This window comes from Phalacrocorax aristotelis, chromosome 3, assembly GCF_949628215.1.
Source record: "Phalacrocorax aristotelis chromosome 3, bGulAri2.1, whole genome shotgun sequence".
Classification (NCBI taxonomy): domain Eukaryota; kingdom Metazoa; phylum Chordata; class Aves; order Suliformes; family Phalacrocoracidae; genus Phalacrocorax; species Phalacrocorax aristotelis.
In genome coordinates, this window is record NC_134278.1 from 91817710 (window position 1) to 91839322 (window position 21613).

The 21613-nt window shown below is 46.8% G+C and overlaps 2 protein-coding genes across 2 annotated transcripts in view; both read right to left on the reverse strand.

The window, feature by feature from the left end:
* Positions 1-1857: 1857 nt before the first annotated feature.
* LOC142055649 (myelin and lymphocyte protein-like) lies at positions 1858-8939 on the reverse strand. Its single transcript, XM_075089765.1, has 4 exons — positions 8853-8939; positions 5250-5417; positions 4934-5068; positions 1858-1920 (listed from the first exon to the last, which is right to left on the reverse strand). Exons 1-4 carry the CDS (start codon positions 8937-8939, stop codon positions 1858-1860), a joined length of 453 nt encoding a protein of 150 aa, XP_074945866.1.
* Positions 8940-10494: 1555 nt separating this feature from the next.
* Positions 10495-21613, reverse strand: part of LOC142055650 (uncharacterized) — an 86454-nt gene continuing 75335 nt past the window's right edge. Inside the window, 1 exon segment of the mRNA XM_075089766.1 lies at positions 10495-10526. Within this exon segment, the coding sequence (XP_074945867.1) occupies positions 10495-10526 (32 nt within the window).

A 21613-nucleotide genomic window follows, 5' to 3' on the forward strand; every position in this document is an offset into this window, starting at 1 on the left:
GGAAGTAGCACTCTTCCTATCTGCCACCTCACTTGAGAAGTCCCGCTCTCAATCAGCAGAGTGTCTCAGCTATGTGAAACTCTTGTTTCTGGGCATGCCTAGAAGCAGGTCAGCTTTAAAAGAGCTCGGTGCCTGGCTCCTCTCCAAAGACCAGGGTGGGTGTTTCACACTACACAAAAGACATCAGGGTCCACACAAAAGCAGCCCAAGGAAAGCTCTCTTCTGCTCTCTGCTTTACTGGAGAAAGGATCCACCTGGGATTTGCAGGGCCAGATTTTAGCTTTGAACTGGGAGGAGGCTGCACATCATCTCCCCATCACACCACCTGGGACACGCACTGCGTCCAGCTGTAAGAACCAGGGGAGGAGATGGGGTTCCTGTCCTCTCAGCTTATCAGGGCCTTCTCCAGCTCCTCCACAGATTCACCCAGTTTAGGGTGCCTGCACGTCTTTGTCACCCGTTGCTACATACATAGTGGAATCCAAACAGGCCTGAATTTCCCACAGCTCCCCTGCCTCCATCAGGAGACCCTGCCTAACCCCTGCACCCAACACACCTGAGAAAAGTAAGTTCTACAATCTAGAGTTTTGGGCAAAGTTGGGCAACCTCTGTCCAGTTGCTCTATCAGATGCTGGGTTTTATTTTCTTTTCATAATTGTGGTTTATTTATTGGAACAGGGACTGGGCATGCATTTCCCCCTTCTTCCAGGCTCTTCCTAATCTCGGAATCATAACGACAGGTGAGGACCAAAAGAGATTGAAGGCATCTAAAACACAGCTTCCCCAGGATTTATATAGCTAGGTACGTAAAAGCAAGCAAATGTTCAAAATGCCACCGCTATCTGCAAGGTCCTGCTTAGTTGTTTATGGCTGAGTTTCCACTGTTGAGCCCATTAACCACCAACTTCCCCAATGTCCATATACCACAGTGAAACCAAATCAGTCAGATTTGCATGGCTAAGATAAAGACGTTCCCTTAGCTTTCTATGCCTGCATACAAATACAGATATATAAACAGAAGGAATATAGAGACATATCCACTCAACACTGCTCAAAAAGGATTAAAAGATGTCACTGTAAAGCACAAAAAAAAAAAATTTCTGAGTGATTTGGTCACCAAAACACAAAGTTCAGAGAGCACTGAAACTATTTCTGATTTTAATTCAAACATGGCCAGATAGTGGAAAAACAGAATTTTCTACTTTCTGTCTGAAATGATGCTTTAATTTTGATAACTGTCAAATTCCTTTCTTCTTTTAAAAAAGGGGTACAAATATTTTGATATTTTTATTGCTTTAATTTAACTAATTCCTAATTAAAACTAAATCCTTTCCGTTTTTTAATTTTTAAAAAAATTTACATTTAAAAATTAAAATTAAATAAATTAATTTAATTAAATAAATTTAAAATATAAAATTTAAAATTTAAAAATAAATTTTAAAATTATTGAATTAAATTAAGTACATTAATTAAAGCCTTAAAATATCTCTAAGCATTCTAAATATTTTAGATTGAAGATTGTCTTTGTTCAGCCTGAGAGAAAGGCTTTCTTTAATGTTTTGATTTGGTCAACAACAATGATGACAGGATTACAGGGCACTGTTTATGAAGGAAGATTAAGGGAATACAATTTGTGTATTCTAATCAGTCTGGCAACACTCTATCATGGGGAGGAGGAATACAGCTGGAAAACTGTAAAGAAAACCATTGAACAGCAACACAGGATTCTGGCTATGATGCATGTTATGTCATGAAAAATTACTTTAAATAAAAACGGATGTTTGGTGGAAGTGCTCATAGTAGAATGTAGCTGGAGTATGTTCAGAATATTTTAGCCAGGGCATCAGAAAACTATTTTCAACATTGGCATAAATAATACAGATTGTAAATTACAAGCAGAGCACCAAGAAAAAAAAAAATCTCCTAAGAGAAGATTTATAATGGCCTTTCCATAGGCACAGTATTTCCTTCCGTACAGGTGAAGCGGGCTGAAAACCACGGAAAACAGCCAGAAAGAGCAGAACATTTGCTGCAGTAGATACACAAATTGCAAAGCCTGCTCCAGCTTGACCTCACACATATTTTAAAAAAAATACTTAAGAGCGTGCAGTGTGTATAGCATCGGTTTCTCTTATTTGACTCATATTCCATAACGAATGAGCAGAAGAGAGAAAAAAAGCTTCTTAAATATAAAAAAACTTTTTTTTTTTTTTACTAAAGATCACAGCTCTTGCCATCTTCCATACCTGCCTCAACTCTGACCTCTAAACCTCAGTGCCCTTCTTACGCCAGGAGCTCAGCCATCTTTTCCAGATGGAGGAGGAGCATGTCCCCACAGTCCCCAGGAGACCTGCATCTCTATCAAAAGGCATTTGGCACTAAAAGGTGAATTGGCTGGCACAGGTCTCACCTTGTCCAACAGCCCAGCGGCTGAGGTGCTCCCTGCAAAAGTCCCATATCTGCATCCCCTACTTACTCAGATTTGCAGTTGGAGCCGTGGCTTTCTCACGGACCACGTGCGAGGCTGAGCTTGAGGTTGCAGGCGTCCTGAGGCGAGAATCTCCCTTTAACAGTTGGCGTCCCACTTTCAGGAGATCTGGAGTGGTATCAGGACAATTAATGGGCCAGAGAGAGAGAGAGAGAGAGAGAGAGGAGAGTTATGGTGTGCCTGCTGGGTACTTGGCTTCAAACCCCCAGTACAAGAGTAACTAGATTATACAAAGTGGAAGAGCTTCCCTGGGAGCAGACTCCCTGCATCCCCTCAGCCTGCTCAGCGGCCTGCTACTAGGGCACTCGTCTCCTTTGTGCTCAAGTCCAGCCTCCAAAAGAGGCAAACAGACCTAAGCAGAAGTTTCTTTTCCCTTTACTGAACTAAGTAACAGGCATCTCCTTTTAATGTTCTTTTCCTTTGTGAGGAAGGACATAAGCACCTAAGTGCGCAAGATTTGTGCCCGAGACCCTGAATTGTAGGTGGCCTGTGCCACCAGCCCAGAGCTGAGCAGATCATTGCTTAGGACAGATGGGATTCAGGCTTTCGCCTTTTACTTGCCCATTCCTCCTTTGTAACTTGCTGACTTCTTTTCGGGATCCTCTATTATCTCTGTGATGTCTGGGTGCCTGCTGCAGCCCGAGAGTCTTCTGAACAAAAGGAGATATATGTCTTGAGGGGCCTCAGCCCAACCAAGCAACATCAACAATAATTTTTTAGAAAGGGTGGATCATACAATCTGTGACATTTTTCTAGAACACTTTAATTTAACAGGAACTTGCAGATTTGGGTTCAAAAATACAAAAACACTTGAAAGCCAAAACAGTCTTTGCAGGTGCTACTTTGTTTATTCTTCTTTGAAAGAAATACGTGGCCCTTTGAATATGTTATCCACACCAATTCAACTCAATTTGTTGAAATTCAAACTCTAAATCTAAAACATATAAAAATCCTAAATAAAAAACCATAGCGCTATGCTCATAATTTTTCAAAGATGCTTTTTCAGCATCTTTTGCTCAAAATATTTGTCTTCCAATTGTATTCCGTTCTTATCTCTTGGAAGTTATACAGCGCTTTTTTCACTTCAGTGCAATTCAGTTAGCTTATACCCTAAAAATTCTTCACTCCTGCTAACAAAATTCACGGTGCAACGGGAGATACAGGCTGTCCATGTGCAATGCTAGGTGCCTTGGGCAGCGGTCCTCAGAAACAGGACAAACGGACAGTGCCCAAGCCTGTGAGGGATGAACAGGAGAGGAAGAGGCATCTAATTAGACTTACTTGAAGATCCAAGCGTGATCTTCAAACACAAACTTTCTTCCACAAATGAATGTCTAAGACTGGGTTTCCTTTCTGTTAAACAAAACAAAAACAAAAACAAAAACAAAACAAAACAAAACAAAACAAAAAAAAGAAAAGAAAAAAAAAGAAAAAGAAAAGAGACAGAAACCGTACTTGGCTTCAGTAAAGGCTAACAGCAGAGCTGTCATAGACCTGATGAGGAGCACAGGAGATTGGGGTGGGATTCATCTGACTAAGCATGGATGTCTCTAATGTAGACACCCATGTCTGAGCCAGCCTCGGTCCCATATTTAGGCAACCGAGAGTTCGTCAATATAACCAGTGAGTTCAAGGTACTCCCTCACCCCCGAAACAGCTCCCACAACGGCCAGGAGAGAAATGGCAGATTCACCTGTTCAAGCTGTTCCACTTCTGACCAGCAATGGGACCAGTCACTGGAGCAGACAAGGGGGGCGCCCCCCCATCTGCAGCCCACAGCTCCTGAAGGTTGTCTAAGGAGACCCGTAGATTCGGTTTTCACCTCTTCTGAATCACAAATACCAAGGGATTTACCCCAGGCAGAGGAGCCCCAGCGGGATCCGCCGCCTGCGCTGGGTCCGTTGACCCAACTGGCAGGGACCGGTCAAAAACTGCCACAGGGGGGACCCAGGCGTTCCGATGCACGCGGAGGGGGCTGGGCTATGCAAATGAGGGAACCCCCCAGCAGCCGCTTCCCCCCTGCTGCCAGCCGCCAGACCTCACAGCACCAGCTGCTACAACACACCAAGCCTTCACAGGGTGACGCCTCTCTGTGCTCAACTCCGGGATGCAAGCTTCGAGGTTAGCGCGGGCTTCAGCCTGGGCACGGCATCCTCGCTCATGGAGGGCGACATGCGCGTGCTCATTTCCCTCTGAAAGAGTTAAAAATAACATTAGAAACCCTCAAGCTGACACAACAACATCTTCAACTCGTTTAAACTAGACACAGGAGATGTTTCTGTGATCCTAGTTTTTAAGAACAAAAATACATGCTTTTTTGAGCCTTCAGCCGTTTTAAAAACCATTAGGTGCTGCCACCTCCTGCACATCAGCCCTCCTGCATTGCTTTGCCCTCTCCTGCTGCGTTGCTTTGCCCTCTCCTTCCCCTGCTTGCCAGGCACTCACCACAGCAGCAACGTTCTCCTGGTAGACGGTCATCATCACGGCGTTGGCAGGACCAAAGCTGATATAGGTGGAGTAGGCTTCCAACACGGCCATACTGAGGTAGAACAGAGATGCTGTCTCCTGGCAGATGACAGCCTAAGAACCAAGGATGACACAGTCATTCCCAGGAGGGAGCACACTGCAAAGGGGGGAAAAAAGGAACCCACACAAGCAAGCCCCAGCCGGCAATTTGGTGTGCAGTAGCAGCAAAGGAGACCATTGTATACCAGTGGTACCAGGGAGGGGAGAGGCCCTGAGGTTTGTCCCATCCACTTACCAAGGTGACCCAGGAGCTACTGCCCCCATGTGCACCGCAGATGTAGAGGCACAGGAGGGTGATGGACATGACAAAGCAGAACACAGAGACAAACATCACCCAGCCTTGCAGCATGGGTAACTGGACCTTCGAGGATGCCACCAGGATCCAGACAAGGCCCCCAAAGATCTGCAAGTGAAAGTGGGAGAGAAAGCAAGCATGGGATAAATCGGCTTATCCAGGGCAGAGCCAAAGGCCACGCACACCTCTGGCGCTAGCACTGCACATGGCAATAGCCCAGGGATACCTCTGAGTTCTTCCCAGCCTCCACTTGAAACTGGGTATTTAGCTGGGAGCACCTGCCTCTGATCTTGACCCAAAAAAAGCCTGCCTGTGGCCCTGCCTCCTGGTGTCACTGCCATTCATGCCCTCCCCACATCAGTGTGCTCAGGAGGCTGGTTCAGACATTTCTGAAGGCTGGTGTCGATGAACAGGGAAGCTTATCCCAGTAGGGCATGTTTGCTTCACACCCAGTGTGGCAGATACCTGAAAGGAGTGCTGTCAAAGGCAGCTCAGCTGCACAAACAGCACAGACATGGCCTTAATGAAGGCCACGTGAAAATGTTACCCTGAAAGGAGAGAGAACAAGCTGAAGAGAGAGAGGTAATACCGCCAGTTTTACTCTCTGATAGGGGAAATAAGGTTGGGGCTCCCAGCTTCTCCTGGGAAGGAGGACTTGTATTGCTGCTCCAGCTATTTGGGTCTTCCTTCGCTGGCTACACCAGAGCTGCACAATGCACCAGCTGCTGCTCCAGTAGCAGGTGGGACCCCATTCTTCTCACCCAGGCTTGGGAGTTTGCCTTGGGTTTTTTGGTGGGATGGGGAACACAAGGACAGCTACATCTAGGCTCTACCTTTTCTCCACCAGCAGATTCCTACACCAGAGGATGAGAGCACAATGTCCAATGCTGCAGAGTGTTGAGCTGCAAACGGTGTCTTTGCACTACAACACACTCAGCAGCTTTTCTCTGCCTCAAATCAGCCCAGTTGTTTCTTGAACCTGTGCAAAGTTTAGTCTATGCAGCATCCTATGATGAGGAGTTTCTCGGCTTAACGCACACTGCGTGGAGACTGGTGCTGCTGTGGGGACCTATCCCTCATCACTGGCTGGTCTTGGGCTCGCAGGCAAATCTCCAGAGGTAAGACAGCCTCACTGACTCTAAGAGCATTCTGATCGCCAGTGTATCCCAGGCCAGCCTTTGCCACCATCCAAGTGCCAACTCATACAGGTCACGGCATTTCCATTTCCTTGGAGGCTTTTTGCAAGTGGAGAAAAACGTTTCTGATTTACAATACTCAGAAAATGTTACATCATTTGTGTCACCCACATTTGTAGGAAAGTTCATTGGTTACATTACACAAATTGATACATTAAATCAAGGATGCGGTTGAGACCTTGCAAATATCTGAGTGCAAATAGGTTGTCCAAAGTGCTGCTGTTTTGCTGCCTCTAATAACAACCAAAGACTGACACTTGAAAACTAATCCAGTCCCTGTAATAAATCGTGCAATGACACCATGAGTGCGTTGCAGCTAAAGGTCCTGGAGAAAACCTCACCGCTGCTCCATTCAAATCCAACACAAGTGGGGTGAGATAAGAGGTTGGGGGAAGAAGTATCACTTCTCATTTCTTACCACTCCCCAACTCTCCTTTCTGCAGGATGCGATTTCTCACTCAGACAAGTATGTTTGCGTGGTTTGATTACTGGCTTTGGTTCAGAAGAGTCATAAAACTGAGGAAAGGGTCAAGAGGCTTCCAATAAACACACAGCAGGTTGGGGACAACAGTCTAAGGAAAAAAAGTCTTTTAAATAGCCTTTACAAAGCAAACATATCTGCTTTCAGCTCGTTTCAGCTTTTCCACGTAGGCCTGGCTATCCAGATATGCAGAAGACTCTTCAAATGAAATAGATTACAAGAATGAAACCCAGCCTCACAGAATAAAAATGGTAGCTCTTAATCAGCGCACCCCGATGTGGCAATCGTATGAGCTGCGGGCAGGACCTTCTGGCTTTTTCGCATCTGTCTTAGCAATTGAAATGACAAATATTTTTGTGGTTACCATATTAGTCCACTGAAGGCAACCTTGGATTCCGCTACGGACTGAGAAACTCTTTGTCCTTCTGAATGCTGTGATATGAGGCAGCTGCCCCTTTTGTACACAGAGATAATACAGCTGGACGACCTAGAGTCATAACGCCTCCAGAGATGGAGAAATCCAGTTATGCAACATTCTTCTTTCCCAGGTGGTTCCTTAGCCTTTAGGATGCACATTTCCAGATCTTACCCAAACCAAAGGATAGGGTGCTTATTTTCGACTCATTAAGCAAGCTGCCTTGCCAAATCCCCTGGAGAAAGGGATTACAAACAGTTCAAGGCACAGCCACGACCGTAATATGCTGATGCCAACAGCATGTTCAGCACCAGGACCACCGTAACCCAGTGGTAGAGGTGGCTGGCAAGTGTCTGCCCCACCAGAACCTCCACAGGGACTTTGTACCCACCTTCATGCAGCTGCAGGAAACCTAGACCATGCTCTCAGGCCCTGGGCAGAGACCAAGTCCCCAGAGCGTATTTGGAGGAGCTGAGGCAAACTTCTCCTTATACATCAGTAACGCCTGCTTTACTCCAATTCTTCTTTGCTCGACAGCTAGGAGAATGAAGTAAGTGCTGTAAATCCCAGGAGTGTGGACTGACTTGGGTGGCAAGGAAGGATTTGGTCACAAAGGGCAAAGTTGAAGTTTTAGCATTAAGTGATCTGAGTGCCATTCTACAACCCTCAGCCAAGCCCCTCAGTGCTGGATGAAAGTACTCAGGCTTTGGAACAAGCCTCTCAAACTGTTGTGAGAAGAGCAGGCTTCATGGGCAGAAGACACAGGAAAAAGACTTTAGTTGAAACTTTCCATCTTCTAGTCAGTGCTCGCAGCAACTGCTTTTAATCACCTGTGCCAAACCTATTAAGATTATGATCTTCTCCTGCTTAAGGAAACTACAATATGGGAAGAAGTTATAAGGTGTTTGTTCACTCTTTGCTCACCCACTGTTGCCCACACACCCAGGTCCAGCGCTCTGTGTCTTCAGCTCGGGAACACTGCAGCTGAGCAGAATGGCTTCAGCAGCCTTGAGTCTTTGCTGCTGTGAACAATTACTTCAGCTTGCCTTTAGCCCCTGCTTTAAGCAAACCGTTTATCTTCCGCCTGTTTCAGCTGCTAAAATCATCTTCCAATTAATTAATTGGCTCAAATTGGCAACCTAGTTTAAACCTACCAGCAACCCCTTCCATTTTGTTAGGCAGGAGATTACAAAATGTTTACAGATACACCACAAAAATCCCCTGCAGACTAAAGGAGAGCTTCAGAGCTCCCAGCTCAGGGCTTGTGCTTTTCTCTGAGAGTGATCTAGGCACCAGGGGCTGCCCTCAGACCCCTACGTCTCAGAGACCTGGCACGGGTCCTGAACCACATGCTTTGTATGAGGTCTCATCCCTCAGGCACCTGCAGCATGAAGCGTGCTGGATGCCCTGCAAACAGGATCTGCCCTCCCCAGGAAGAAGCCAGAACTCACGATTTCAGGAATGAAGAGCACATCTAGAAAAGTTGTCAGAACAGCCAGGCCGCTGGGCAAAGAAGTGGTGGAAGTTGCTGAGGACATTGTGAGCCTCTCCCACGGTGACTGTCAGCTGCTCTGGCTCTAGCTGCTGGAGGTAGCTGCCAAATGCAACCTTCTTCCCTCCCTCTTTTCCTTCCTTCTGTCCCTCCCCTTCTTCCTGCTCTTCCTCCTGCCCTCACTCCTTCCTGTTGGCAGATGAAGAAAGCTGTGAATGGCACGGGTGTGGCCAAACCCTGTGACCAGGGGCTACTTGGTGGCTGATGGGAGCCACATGGGAGGTTTTCAGGAGATGTGAGGAGCCCTGAGGCATTTTGAGCACAGCTGTCTGTACACAAGCTGAGCGTGTAGGGCAAGTCCCTGGGTGGTGGTGGGTGGCACTGCCTTATACCTGAGGGCAGTAGGGAAGACCTGTACACATCCAGACAGGCAACCTCTCATCCCCTTTATTTGCACAGTAGATCAGCTTGTCCGCCACCCACATGAGCTGTCCACAGCAGCTGCCACAAGGGCAGCTGGTGGACAGGGCAAGACAGGACATGACAGCTACTGGCAAAGAGCAGGGCTGAGAAACCTCTCGCAGATGGACATGCGTCCCAAGACAAGGGCAGCTGCATTGCAGGATGAACCACTTCTATCATCTCAGAGGGAGATTGGATATGCCAAGGTAAGAAAAATGACATAAAATAAAGAGATTTCCCAAGCCATTTGGCTTTTTCCATGACATCAATCCCTTGGCAGCCCTTTCACAACCACACCAACGCTGGGCCTCTCTGCTTGCTTTGCCATGTAAGTGGCAACCTTGCCAGAGCCCAGCAACAAAGTGGACGCTCACCTGCTAGGGCTCCAACAAATAAATGACCGGGACTGAAACCTGTTGACAGTTCATCACTGCGCAACCCTGGAAGCGTGCATCTTCTTGGTTTTTTGGGGGTATTTTAAATCAGCTTCAGTAAAATGTCTCTTAGATTTGTAAATCGTTAGGAAGAACAAACATTGCATAATGCAGGTGAAGTGCTTGGAAATGTTCTGACTTAAATGTTGTTGACATGAAAAATTGTCTGAAACCTCAAAATTGAATGTTACGGTTAAAAAAGGAGGAGAGAATTGTTGGGGTTTTCCTTGCTGAAGAGTAGTAGTGCTGTGTTAATTTTTAAGGAGAATTTCATACTGAAGGGGCTAAGATTGTAAACCTTTGAAAAGCCCACTCGTGATTTGCATTTTGGATTTGTTTTGAAATCTAAAAATTATTAATATTTTAGCGCTCTGTCTTTGCTTTTTTCTCTTGAGCTGTGGAGTTGTTTAGGACACTTGATGTAGTATATGTACATAGATCTGTCTTGTTCTTTTGTGTAATTCTTTTTGTAAGGTATTACGCTTACTTGTTACAAGTACAGTAATCAAGTACTCCATACAAAGTCTCAGATGATTTTTTTTAGCAAGGTTGATAGGCAATACCTTCTGGGTTTACAGTTTCTCTTGCAGTATATATCTGCGGTGTAATTAACTTCTGACATTTAACCTTTCGGCATAGTACTTGGCAGGCCTGCCTCTGTTCTCAGGAGACTGTAGTAAGGAACTGATCTGTAGTCTCTTAATGCTAGAAGACTGCCTCTTGGTCTACAAAATGATCTGAAGATTTCAGACAGCTAAATGGGGGACAAAGTCTCCCCAAACCCTCCGGAGTGTTAATGCTGACTGTACTCCAGCAGTGCTTATTGAGAATGAAATCCATGTGCAGAAAAAGTAAGGATCTCCCTTAGCTGCCTGTGTCTGGGTACCTATTGGTGCTCAGTTAATATCTGGAAGTGTCTTAGACTGGAATCATTTTTGTGTAGAAATGGAGGGCTGTGTTCCGTTAAGTAACAGGGAAGACTATATCCTGTGACCTTTTCTCTGGTGGCTTGGTATTTATGTGTAGCAGTTGAAATAAGCCCAATATGGCTTCCTGGAAACCAAAGCGTTCTGGAAGACAGTGCTGAGCAGTAGGCTACTAGTGCCTGCAAAGTTCCTGTAGTCTCTTTCTTCCCCACTCCCCAGCAGATTCTGGGCTGAGATGCACCCAAATTTTCCAGGCAGTGATCAACATAGTGGACGATAAAATGGGATTTTCCTTTAAACTGGATTTTCAGTTAATTGAAGTTAGTTAGAACTTGGTTGCTTCTGCAAATTGTAGATACCTATCTGCACCTTTAGACTTTCTAAATGCCAACGAATTTATTTTTTTTCCCAACAGGAACAGTCAAGCTAAATGCTCTTTGGCTGAATAAGCAGCACTGTATAAAATGTCTCGTGTGTGAAAATGTTTTTTGTACATTGTAGGGGAATAGACAGGGATCGGCGACCGGAAGATCACGGGCTGTGACGGAAAGGTAGACTCCTCCCCATAGGAGTGGCAGGAACAGGAAGCTGAAGAGCTATATAAGCGTGTGACGCAGCTAAATAAACGGACATTTTGTATCCATCATATTGATGTCTGTGCATCACTATCCCCAGGGTGGGTAGAGCCCTGTGTCCCGGAGATATGCGGCCCAAGATAAGTTCTCCCATAGAAGCGTACAGCAACAAGTGGGGACCCCGACGTGATCGGCGGGGCGGCATGGCAAGTTCGCCGGGGGGAAAAGATAGCTTGGGGCACGCAGGGGTGGGACGGGGAGCCGCAGGACGGCGGGCGCGCCATGGAATCAGTCGTAAAGGTACTGAAGGGATTGGGGAAGGAACATGGAACTTCGATTTCGAAGGCGCCTACCTCAAAGGCCATCCAATGGATGATTACGTGGGGGCTCATACGGAGTCCAGCAGACATATTTAATAAAGATAATTGGGTGAGAATTAAAGAGGAGTCAGCCGAAAGGGCTATGATGAGAAAACGGCAGTACATACAGCTCTGAGAAAGATACACCGGTTACTATTGAAAGCTCGGGATGATCAGGAGACGTGGCGGCAGGCGCGGCTGTGCCTGCACGGTGCTACAGGCGACAGTAGCCCGGAAATAGACCCAGGATCGGCAGTGGGGACGCAGACAGGGGCAAGCATCGCGGGGGATGCGGAAGAAGCGGAGAGTTCGGACGGAGTAGCCTGGCCAACTACTCAGTCTGAGGCTCCCAAAGAGGTGGATCGGGAAGCGGCGGTGTTCCCTGTTGAGCCAGCAGGACCTTTGGAATGCCCCCCGCCCCCCGCATACCCCTGGGACGATTTGGCACAGGCGCGGGGAGGGTGACGTGCCAGCGGACGCAGCGGGAGTGACGGAGCGGAAGGAGAAAGGTGACCAGCGCCGGAAGCAGCGCCGGCAGCGGCACCGCCCTCTGCCCGACCCTCGAGACTGGCTGCCGGGGCAACCCTTGAGATGGGAGTCGGACGAGGAGGAGGATTGGGGTGCCTGGAGGGGAGGACGGGGGGGGTATAGATCAACCTCGAGTAGCAGCGAATGAGAAGTTGGGGGAGAAACCGATGCCCACATGTGGGAAGACGGGGCAGATCGCCTGCAGCGCGCAAAAAAGAGGCATAAGGCAGCGGGGCCTCGGAGGACCAATCAGAAGGAGGGAAGAGAGGGACCGCCAAAAGGGGAGGTCCGGAGCGCTGCAGCTCCGGAGGGGTCCGCGGAGGACGTGCTGCGGCCGCTGCAGCAGGCTATGCGCGCACTAGGGGAAGTAACTGGGAGGCAGACAGGACTCTTAACGAAGGGGGCGCCCCAGCGACAGTCGAGTTACCTAACTGGCGGCTGATAGCCAGAGATTGTAGCCTCGATGGAGTAAGGAAAGAGATGCCCGGGATATTCCCTGTCCGGATAGCTCCTGGAGGAGGGGCAGGGAGCTGCAAGCGGTAACGGAGAGTTCCCGCAGAGCGTATAGCAAAGTGGGCAGGTATGAAAAAAAAGCGGAACCTTGGCAAAAGATACAGCAAGGACTAGCAGAGCCATTTACAACGTTTTGTGACAGGTTGCAGAAGGCTATTATAGAATCAGAATTGCCACAAGCAGCCAAGGAGGCAGTCCTTATGGATTGCCTCCGAAATCAAGCAAATCCGCAAACACAAGATGTCCTCCGCACCCTGGCGGTGGGGGCATCATTGGGTCAAACCATCAGGCATGTCTTGCGCCAGGAGGCGTTGAATCAGCATGGCGGTGTGGGAGCGCACATCTGCCAGAACCCTGACTGTGGAAGCGAATAAAGGGTGATGGTGCAAGCGGCCGGGGTGGGGCCGAGATGTCACTTGTGTGGACAGCAAGGGCACTTTAAAGCTGGGTGCCTGCTAGCGGAAAGGGGGGGACGTAATGGAGGAGGAGCGCGCCCAGTAGGGAGGTGCTGGGTGTGTGGGAAGCCAGGACATCTGGCAAGAGATTGTCCAACTACAAAGCCGGGAAACGGCCAAAGGAGGGCGAAGCAAGGGGGATTCGCGCCTCCTGTGAGTCAAATGGCCCCCATCATGGTGCCAGTGCCAGGAGCTTGGCCCACCGTAGCGGGCCAAGGGGGAGTGAACCTTCAGGCAGAGGAGCAGAACCAGCAAGATTTGCAGGTTGCAGCCCCCGCGTGGCCTTGGTCATAGGCTGTGACGAGAGACCCATGGCGGAGGTGATGATTACCCCGCAAGAGCCGAGTTGCCCGGCACGGATATGCCTGGGAATGTTAATGGATACCGGGGCAGATGTCACAGTGATGCCACTCGAACGGTGGCCACCAACTTGGCCCCTTGCCATGGGAAAACGTATAATAGGGGTAGGAGGAGAACAACAGACGAGGACTAGTACTTGCCCGGTAAAATTCGAAGTCATGGACGAGGAGGCAGGGAAGCTCCTCACGGCCGTAGTGACCATACTAGTAGCAGATGGGGTAGCAAGCCCCTTGTTGGGGCAAGACGCCCTTGCCCAGATGGGGATCGGGTTGAAAAATTTAGCATAAGGGCCACTGCCTCAGAGGGGCTTCGTCACCGCAGGTTAGTGTGGAAAACCGAACAGCCCGTCTGGGTGGAGCAGTGGCCCCTGACAACAGAGAAAACAGAGGCTGTAAGAGCTATAGTAAAACGAGAGCATGAAGCAGGGCACCTAGAGCCCTCGATGAGCCCGTGGAACGCCCCTATATTTGCTATAAAAAAGAAAGATAAAAACCAATGGAGGATGCTGCATGACCTTAGAGCAGTAAATCAGCAAATGGAGGACATGGGGCCTCTCCAACCTGGCCTACCAGATCTGAGTGCTGTCCCGAAAGGATGGCGAGTCATTGTTTTAGATCTCAAAGACTGCTTCTTCAGTATTGCACTACATCCAGATGATAGAAAGAGATTTGCCTTTACTCTGCCCGCGGTGAACCGCGCAGAACCAGGTAGTAGATGGCAGTGGAGAGTACTTTCGCAGGGGATGAAAAATTCTCCAGCGATCTGCCAGAGGTATGTGGCTTCTGCATTGCAGCAAGTAAGGCAACAGTATCAGGAGAGAATCTACATGATCCACTACATGGATGACGTCCTCATAGCTGTGCCCACCGAGGCATTGTGTGAACAAGTCTTTTCAGACACCCAAAGGGGCCTTGCGGGACAGGGCCTCAAGGTAGCTGAGGCAAAGGTACAGCGAGGACCAGTGTGTGGATTTCTGGGTGCTAGAATACAAGGTGATTGCATACAAGCTCAGCCTATTAAACTTACACCTAAGGTTAAAAATTTACACGATGTACAGAAGCTGGTAGGAGCACTGCAGGGGTTGCGGACATTCGTGCGCATCACCGGTGAGGAGATGCAACCTTTCTATGCGTTGCTGAAAGGGACCGACCCATGGGAGCCCAGGAGTTTAGACCCTGAGGCAGTCGAGCAGTTGCAGGTGATAGAACGTCGAATGCAAAAGGAAGGAGTATGGCGGTGGGACCCTCAGGAGGAATTAATTGCAGGTTGGATTCTGACCACCGGTGGAGGATTAGGATTGCTATATCAAATACGGACAGGGGAAGAAAAGCCACTGCGATGGGTATATCAGAAGGTTCCCAAGGATGCGTTCTCCACAAAAGTCAAGGTAGCCGGGGGAATGATTTGGCGTCTGCGACGGGAAAGCAAGGGAATCTTTGGGAAGGAGCCAGATAAGCTCACAGTGCCATGGAATGGGGAGAAATGGCAGAAGGTGGTAGAGAGTGAAGAGGATATACAATTGGCAGTATACTCATACCCAGGGAAAATCGTCACAGGCACGGTACAGAGGTGGGCCGAGACAGCCAAAGTGGTGGATTTGAGTGTGGATAGTAGAGTTTTGGATACCCCTCACCCAGGACCAACATATTTCACAGCCGCTTCCTCGAAGACGAACAGAGCGGCGGTAGCATGGAAAGAAGAGAATAGTTGGATGCGCCAGACGTATGAGGAGCAGGGTAAAAGTGTGCAGTGGCTAGAAGCGAAAGCGCTAGAGATGGCCCTGCGAAAGGATATAGATCGGCATATAAATGTGTGCACGGACTCCTTATATGTGTATAAACTATTCATGTCCATGAAACAAGAGGGTGTACCACACACGGAAATTGCCTTGATGCTAGAGGTTGCTTTATCGCAGTGAGGAGCAACTGTGACAGTAATTCACATTCGCAGTCATCAGACGGGGCCTGGACCACTGATTGAGGGGAATCGCATGGCTGATGAGGCAGCCGCGGGAGTCTGGACATTGACGGAGGCAAAGAAACTGCATGAAAAACTGCACCTGGGTGCTAAAGCCTTGGCAAAGGAGTGTGGCATCTCAATAAGAGCAGCAAGAGAAGTAGTAGCCACCTGTCCTTACTGTCAGCACTCGCCATTGTGGGAGGCAGGAGTCAACCCTCGAGGACTGGAAGCAAATGCTATCTGGCAGACTGACTTTACTGAATGTCCACAGTTGGCCCCCGGACGGCACCTGGCGATTACAATTGATACATATAGTGGAGTCATCATGGCTACTCAGCATCGGAAGCAGACCGCAACGCAGTTGACTGCGCGTTGGACCATGGTAATGGCGTGGCTTGGAAAGCCCACCGAGATAAAAACAGACAATGGACCACGCTTTTGGGCTTGAAGTACCGAAGAATGGTGTAAAGCTTGGAATATTGTATTAAAACACGGCATTGCTTACAATAGCACGGGGCAGGCAATAGTTGAATGCGCTCATCGCACCTTGAAAGCAAAAATAATACAGCTTGGGGAGGGGGAGGGGATTAAGGGAGCTATACCCATAGCAGCTCAGCAAACTATTTTAATGCGTGCATCATATTCGCTTAATCATTTTATACGCGGGCAGGAACAAGTTACAGCAGTGGAGAAGCACTTTGGCAAAGCTCAAGCAGGCGAGCGCTATCCGCAGGTACGAGTAAGGTTCCCAGGCAGTGAGCAATGGGAGAGAGGATGGAAACTGAGATGCCTGGGGAGGGGCTACGCCGCGGTTGAGAATGAAGGGCGCATAGAATGGGTGCCTGCAAAGTGTGTGAAAGCAGAACTGTGCAAGGATGTACAATGAATAATCCCTTTCTGAGTTGTCTCTTTGCAGGGTCTGCAGACATGGATCCTCATGCTAGCCGTACCATTGGGAAAAGAAATGAGCTCCTTGACAAGATCGCAAGCAATATTGCAACGAGAGCGACACTGGGAAAGGGCGGCAAAAGAGAGATATGAACTGGGACTGGATAGTAATAATTGGGGGGATCTTGTTGTGTGTAGTAACCATGGTTACTTGTGGGCTGCCATTGTTATGCTGTGTTATAAGACAAATCAAAGAGCGCCTGCAAGAGTTACATGAATATAGACCTGACCGCAATATGTATCCGCTTACGCAAGTAGCTTTGTAGAACTTTTAGCAGCATGGGGAGGGGGAGATGTAGGGGAATAGACAGGGATCGGCGACCGGAAGATCACGGGCTGTGACGGAAAGGTAGACTCCTCCCCATAGGAGTGGCAGGAACAGGAAGCTGAAGAGCTATATAAGCGTGTGACGCAGCTAAATAAACGGACATTTTGTATCCATCATATTGATGTCTGTGCATCACTGTCCCCAGGGTGGGTAGAGCCCTGTGTCCCGGAGATATGCGGCCCAAGATAAGTTCTCCCATAGAAGCGTACAGCAACAGTACATTTATAATCGTGTTGAAGTAAAAGAATAGTATGAAGTCGTTCTTCTTACAGTTATTCAGTAGGTCTACAGTAAGTAAAAACAGGCTGGAATAAGAAGGTCTGCTAAGAGTGTGCTAACAGTGATTATAATTAGTGTTCTGTTAACCAATGAGTTGGGTTTTTCCGGGCATAAATTGTGTTAGGAATGCAAAGCAAGGCTGACATCAGGAATGAATACTTCCCTGGTTTAAACAGCTTGCATCATTCCATCCAAACTCCGCTCAAATTCTTGCTTTGGAACCCAGAAAGAATGAGTCACATGTCGCTGAAGTTCATCATAGGTGCCTCTTTATTGAGAAACGAAACCTTTTCTGAGCCTGAAAGGTCGTAGCTTTATGTTGAATACGCATAGGAAGTTTGGAATAGAGATCAATGTTTGGAATAATGACCAAGTAAAAGAGCAGTGAAAAGGTAATCACTTTGTGGTTGTATTTATTGCTTGTATTTATTTTTCAGTGACTTCAGTTCCTCTGTCTGAGGTAATGTGAAGGTCTCCTCTCATTTGGATGCTACTGGAGTCCAATAAAATTACTCAGCCAGCGGAGTGCATGGAAACCACCTCTCTGTGCAGAGGAGTTGTGTGTTGTGCAGTTTATAGGGTGGGGCAGAAACATGATCTGCTGTGACTGTCCTCGCTTCAGAATTGCAAATGAATAGCAGCACTGCTTAACGCCTCATGTGGCTTTTTGGAATACCGCTGCCTTTACATGCAGGCTAGTGCGCATATACCGTCTTCCTTTCTGCATCAGTTCAGAGGTGCAGGGAACATACAAAAATCTGCTACTGTAAAGTGGCAAACATTATTACTCTGCATATGCTAGACTGACAGCACTGTCACCTATCTGGCCTTCTGGTGGAATGTACAACAGTGGGTCATCACCTCAAAAACACCGTTGGGAATTCCGTTAACTTGGGAGGTAGATCCTGATGCAAATTACTAATTTCATTCTTCCATGACAGACAGCAGAGCAGCTTAACAGAGCATAGGGAAACTTCTGGCCATTAATAATCAATGAAGGGAAACCGTGAAGGTACTGAATAAGTGCAGTCCCTCTCCTGTCCTGCCCAGTCCAAAGATAACATGAAGCCTTTGTACCTCAAATACTTCTAAGTTTTGTGTGCCCAGTTTGTCCATAGTTGGCATCTACCATACACGGCTGCATCCAATGATGACAGCTTTTAATTCTCTGCATTTTACACACTTATGTGGATGCGCACGGGTAGTTTAGGCATGTTGAAAGTTAACTCCTTACGGCCTTGTCAATGAGAATTCTTGATTCTCTTTTAATAAGCACATCTTTATTCGTACCGAATCTGTGTTAAATTTCACCTTTTCAAACTAATGAAGCTTCATTTTTATTTTTAAGCCCTCTTGCAAGCAGCTTGACAGATTTTTCTAATCTAATAAACTGAACGCAAAGCCAGAGCAACCTCCTAACATCATTCTGTTACTACTTATGCAATCGAGGAGAGAGCTGCAACGTGCCACTTGGAGTATGGATCCAGTTGTTGCCCCGGCGCCACTCAGTGATGTGTTCTAGCTGAAGTGGGGAATAAAACAAGTGGATTTGGGGGTTACTTTTTTCCTTTGCTCTAGTCAGCCATGTATTTGTTGAAATTAGAAACCTATTTCTGTCGACAGATTCTCTGAGCTAGAAGGTAGTGATGTCTGGGGTTTTATAGCAGTGATAATTTTTAATTTTTTAATTTTTTTTTTTTCCTTAAAGGCTATTGTTTCTATCTGTACTGAGCAATAGAATACAACACAGATGCTGAATACATGAAAAGGAACATTAGAAGTTGTCACCTCATCTGATCATGAAGAAAATGTTTGTAGTACTTGCATTACAAAGAGGATAGCTTCTGATGCCTCTGCTGAGGGGAAGGAGGGACACAAGCCAATGTCCTAGGCAAGTCAAATTGTTTTGGTCTGATTTTGAAAAAGACAGCTAGTATTGTTACTTGAAGCATTAGATTTGTCTAAATAGCTCTGGGCCTTACAACTGTCCTACGTTCTCCCTGACACACTGAATCCTTGAGAACTGAGTGGCTTTTAGATTGTAAAATATTTGGGCAAATTATTAATTATAACCCATTTCTGACAGGAACTTAAAGTATGCTGAAAATTGGACTCGTGTTCTTTAGCAGTTCACATTTTCTTTAATTGCAGACAACAACAGGAAGCAGAAAGGGAAAAAAAAAAAGAGAAGCAGCGCAGCAACAAAAGAAAATGGGGGAAGAAGCCCAAAGGCTAATGAAAGAAGAAGAAAACAAAACTGATGTAGAAGTGTCCGGACACAAGCCAGGCATCAGTGGCACAGTGCCAATGAAAAAGAGAATTTCAGCTCTACAACATACATATTGGTATTGATTGAAGTATTTCTAGGGCTGCAGCATTTCTAGGACTCCAACCGTTTGGTTTCAGTACATTCTTCAGGGCATCTTGGAAGGCAGGGTTCTCTCCGAATATCTTCAACGACTAGTAGGTGGTTATTAAAGGAGAAAAAAAGCCCACAGAAAATCATGCCTTGATGGAATGAAGTTTCCTGCAATAGTCCTATTCCAGCACCCTTCTTTGCAGCAAAAGTGATTGAGCAAGGATGTTGACTGAAAGACATCCTTAATGAATAGTTCAAGCCTAGAGAAAAGAATGGAAATACCTAAGAGTGTGGTAAATCTCCTGTATTGTCTATGCTTACCCGAAACATGTAATTAAACAGTTTTAAAGAACCCTTTGCTTCCTGCCTGATCGAGAATGTCTGCTTTTGCCTTTCCATAAAGGTATTTATAAATGTTTCACATTTTTCCATGGGAGATAATATTGACGCGTGCAGAAGAAAATTACTTGTTAAAGGTGACCCACGACTCTCAACGTACTCCTGGTAGAGTACGCTCTGGTAGAGCACAAGTTACAGCTGAACACAAAAGTGGATTTCTTGTCACTTTGTCACTTGCAGCCCCTGTGCTACCATGCCCCTTTACAACACTACAGTGGTTAACAGCAGGGGCATCGCTACACAGCAGTGGTGCGTGCTGCTCCTTTCTTACGAAGGCTAATGTTGTGAACGTAGGGGAGCAATTCAATTGCTTACTTGTATTGGTAAATTTGTATTTCTAGCAGAAATTCTTCTAGTTCCTACATTAAGGGGAAAAAAAAGTCTCACGCTGTATACTTGTTGCATAGGTAGTACAACTGAAAAAAAGGTGTCCTCCTGTGAATACATCTAAGTGTGAAAATTCTCAGTTCAGTTAACAGCACTTCTCAGGTTCCATTTTTGTACACTTACTGTATGTATTTACAGTGGGATTCCTGTCAGAAAAGCGTGCAAGGTAAATAGGCAGTAGAAGACAACAGTAGTTTAATGAAGAAGAAAAGTTAATGTCTGCTGGAGGGCAAGGTGTGTGGGAGGAGGAGGGTCCATGTGGTTATTAGGTGCAGCTCAGAACTTCAGTGAATACCTCCTGCATCTTCTGCTGTGCGGATGCTATTATCCCTGAATTCATGGGCTGTCTTGTGGCAGATGAGTGAGGACAGCAAATCCTGTGCCTGAGGCGGGTTCCCTGTGTATCCAGGGTCCTGTGAAGTTGTAACAGAATGGGAAGGGGCGGGGGGACTAGATCACCTCTGCCTCGAAAAATAGAATTTTTAACTAAGTTGTAAGACACAAGTTCTGCTTAAAAGAGAAGTACTTGAGAAAGTAAAGACAGTAAGACTTACTCTGAATGGCCTTTGTCATGGAGAAAAGTTTTAAAAAATATTTAGTATGCTTGTCATGCTGCTTAAAACCTTGCACAGACCAACTGATTTGACAGCAATTTTTAGACATTAAAGAAGTCATTGAGAAATGTGAAATTTTAAAATACCTTTTAGAAAGCAACAATATGCACTTTTGTGTGTATCTTCTGCGCAAGTGTTCTGGCTGGAGTAGAATCGATGACTACAGTCTGTCCAGACTGAACAGCAGTATGGCAAGCAAATCTGCTCCTAGTACACACCTCTAAAGTATCTGATGGTGGATTGGACATAAGAAGAAAGTCTGTGAATAAGCTTTAATAGCAATCCGCGTCTGTCCTTTTAACCACACCGATGAAGCAAGGAGGCACATGTCGTAATTCTTTCCCTATTGCTGACACAGGGCAGGGAAACCTAATACCTGTTGCCTAGTTTAGGTTGGAAGCGACACCGCATCTTTCTAAAAAAATTAGTTTAGTGCTTACTATTGCTATTTTTGAGACAATGTAAAATAGGTGCAACTAGATGTTATTTATTAAAAATAACAAAACATTGGCTAGTTAAGAAGTTAGAAACAAAGCCCCTGACTGCGTCATGAGAATGCTCGTGTTTTTTGAGCCTTCAGCCGTTTTAAAAATGATTAGGTGCTGCCACCTCCTGCACATCAGCCCTCCTGCGTTGCTTTGCCCTCTCCTGCTGCGTACTCACACTGTTTTGCTGTTCTTCCCTCCATTTCCCTGCCTGTACTTGAGCACAACTGCTCTAGGAATTGCTCCCATCTACTCTACCAAGTCCTGACATAATGCCAGAAAGGGTACAGTGCTCTCGTAGCTAGTAGTCTGTATGTCAAAACAGCATGCATTGGTTTCATATGTTTTCC

Coding starts and splice junctions, on each gene's coding strand:
- LOC142055649 (XM_075089765.1), bottom strand. CDS start 8,939: ATGTCCTCAGCAACTTCCACCACTTCTTTGCCCAGCGGCCTGGCTGTT. Junction 5,069..5,249: donor GTAGCTCCTGGGTCACCTTG/GTAAGTGGATGG, acceptor CTTGGTTCTTAG/GCTGTCATCTGCCAGGAGAC. Junction 1,921..4,933: donor AGGAGAACGTTGCTGCTGTG/GTGAGTGCCTGG, acceptor TTCTCTTAGGAG/ATTTTTTTTTTTCTTGGTGC.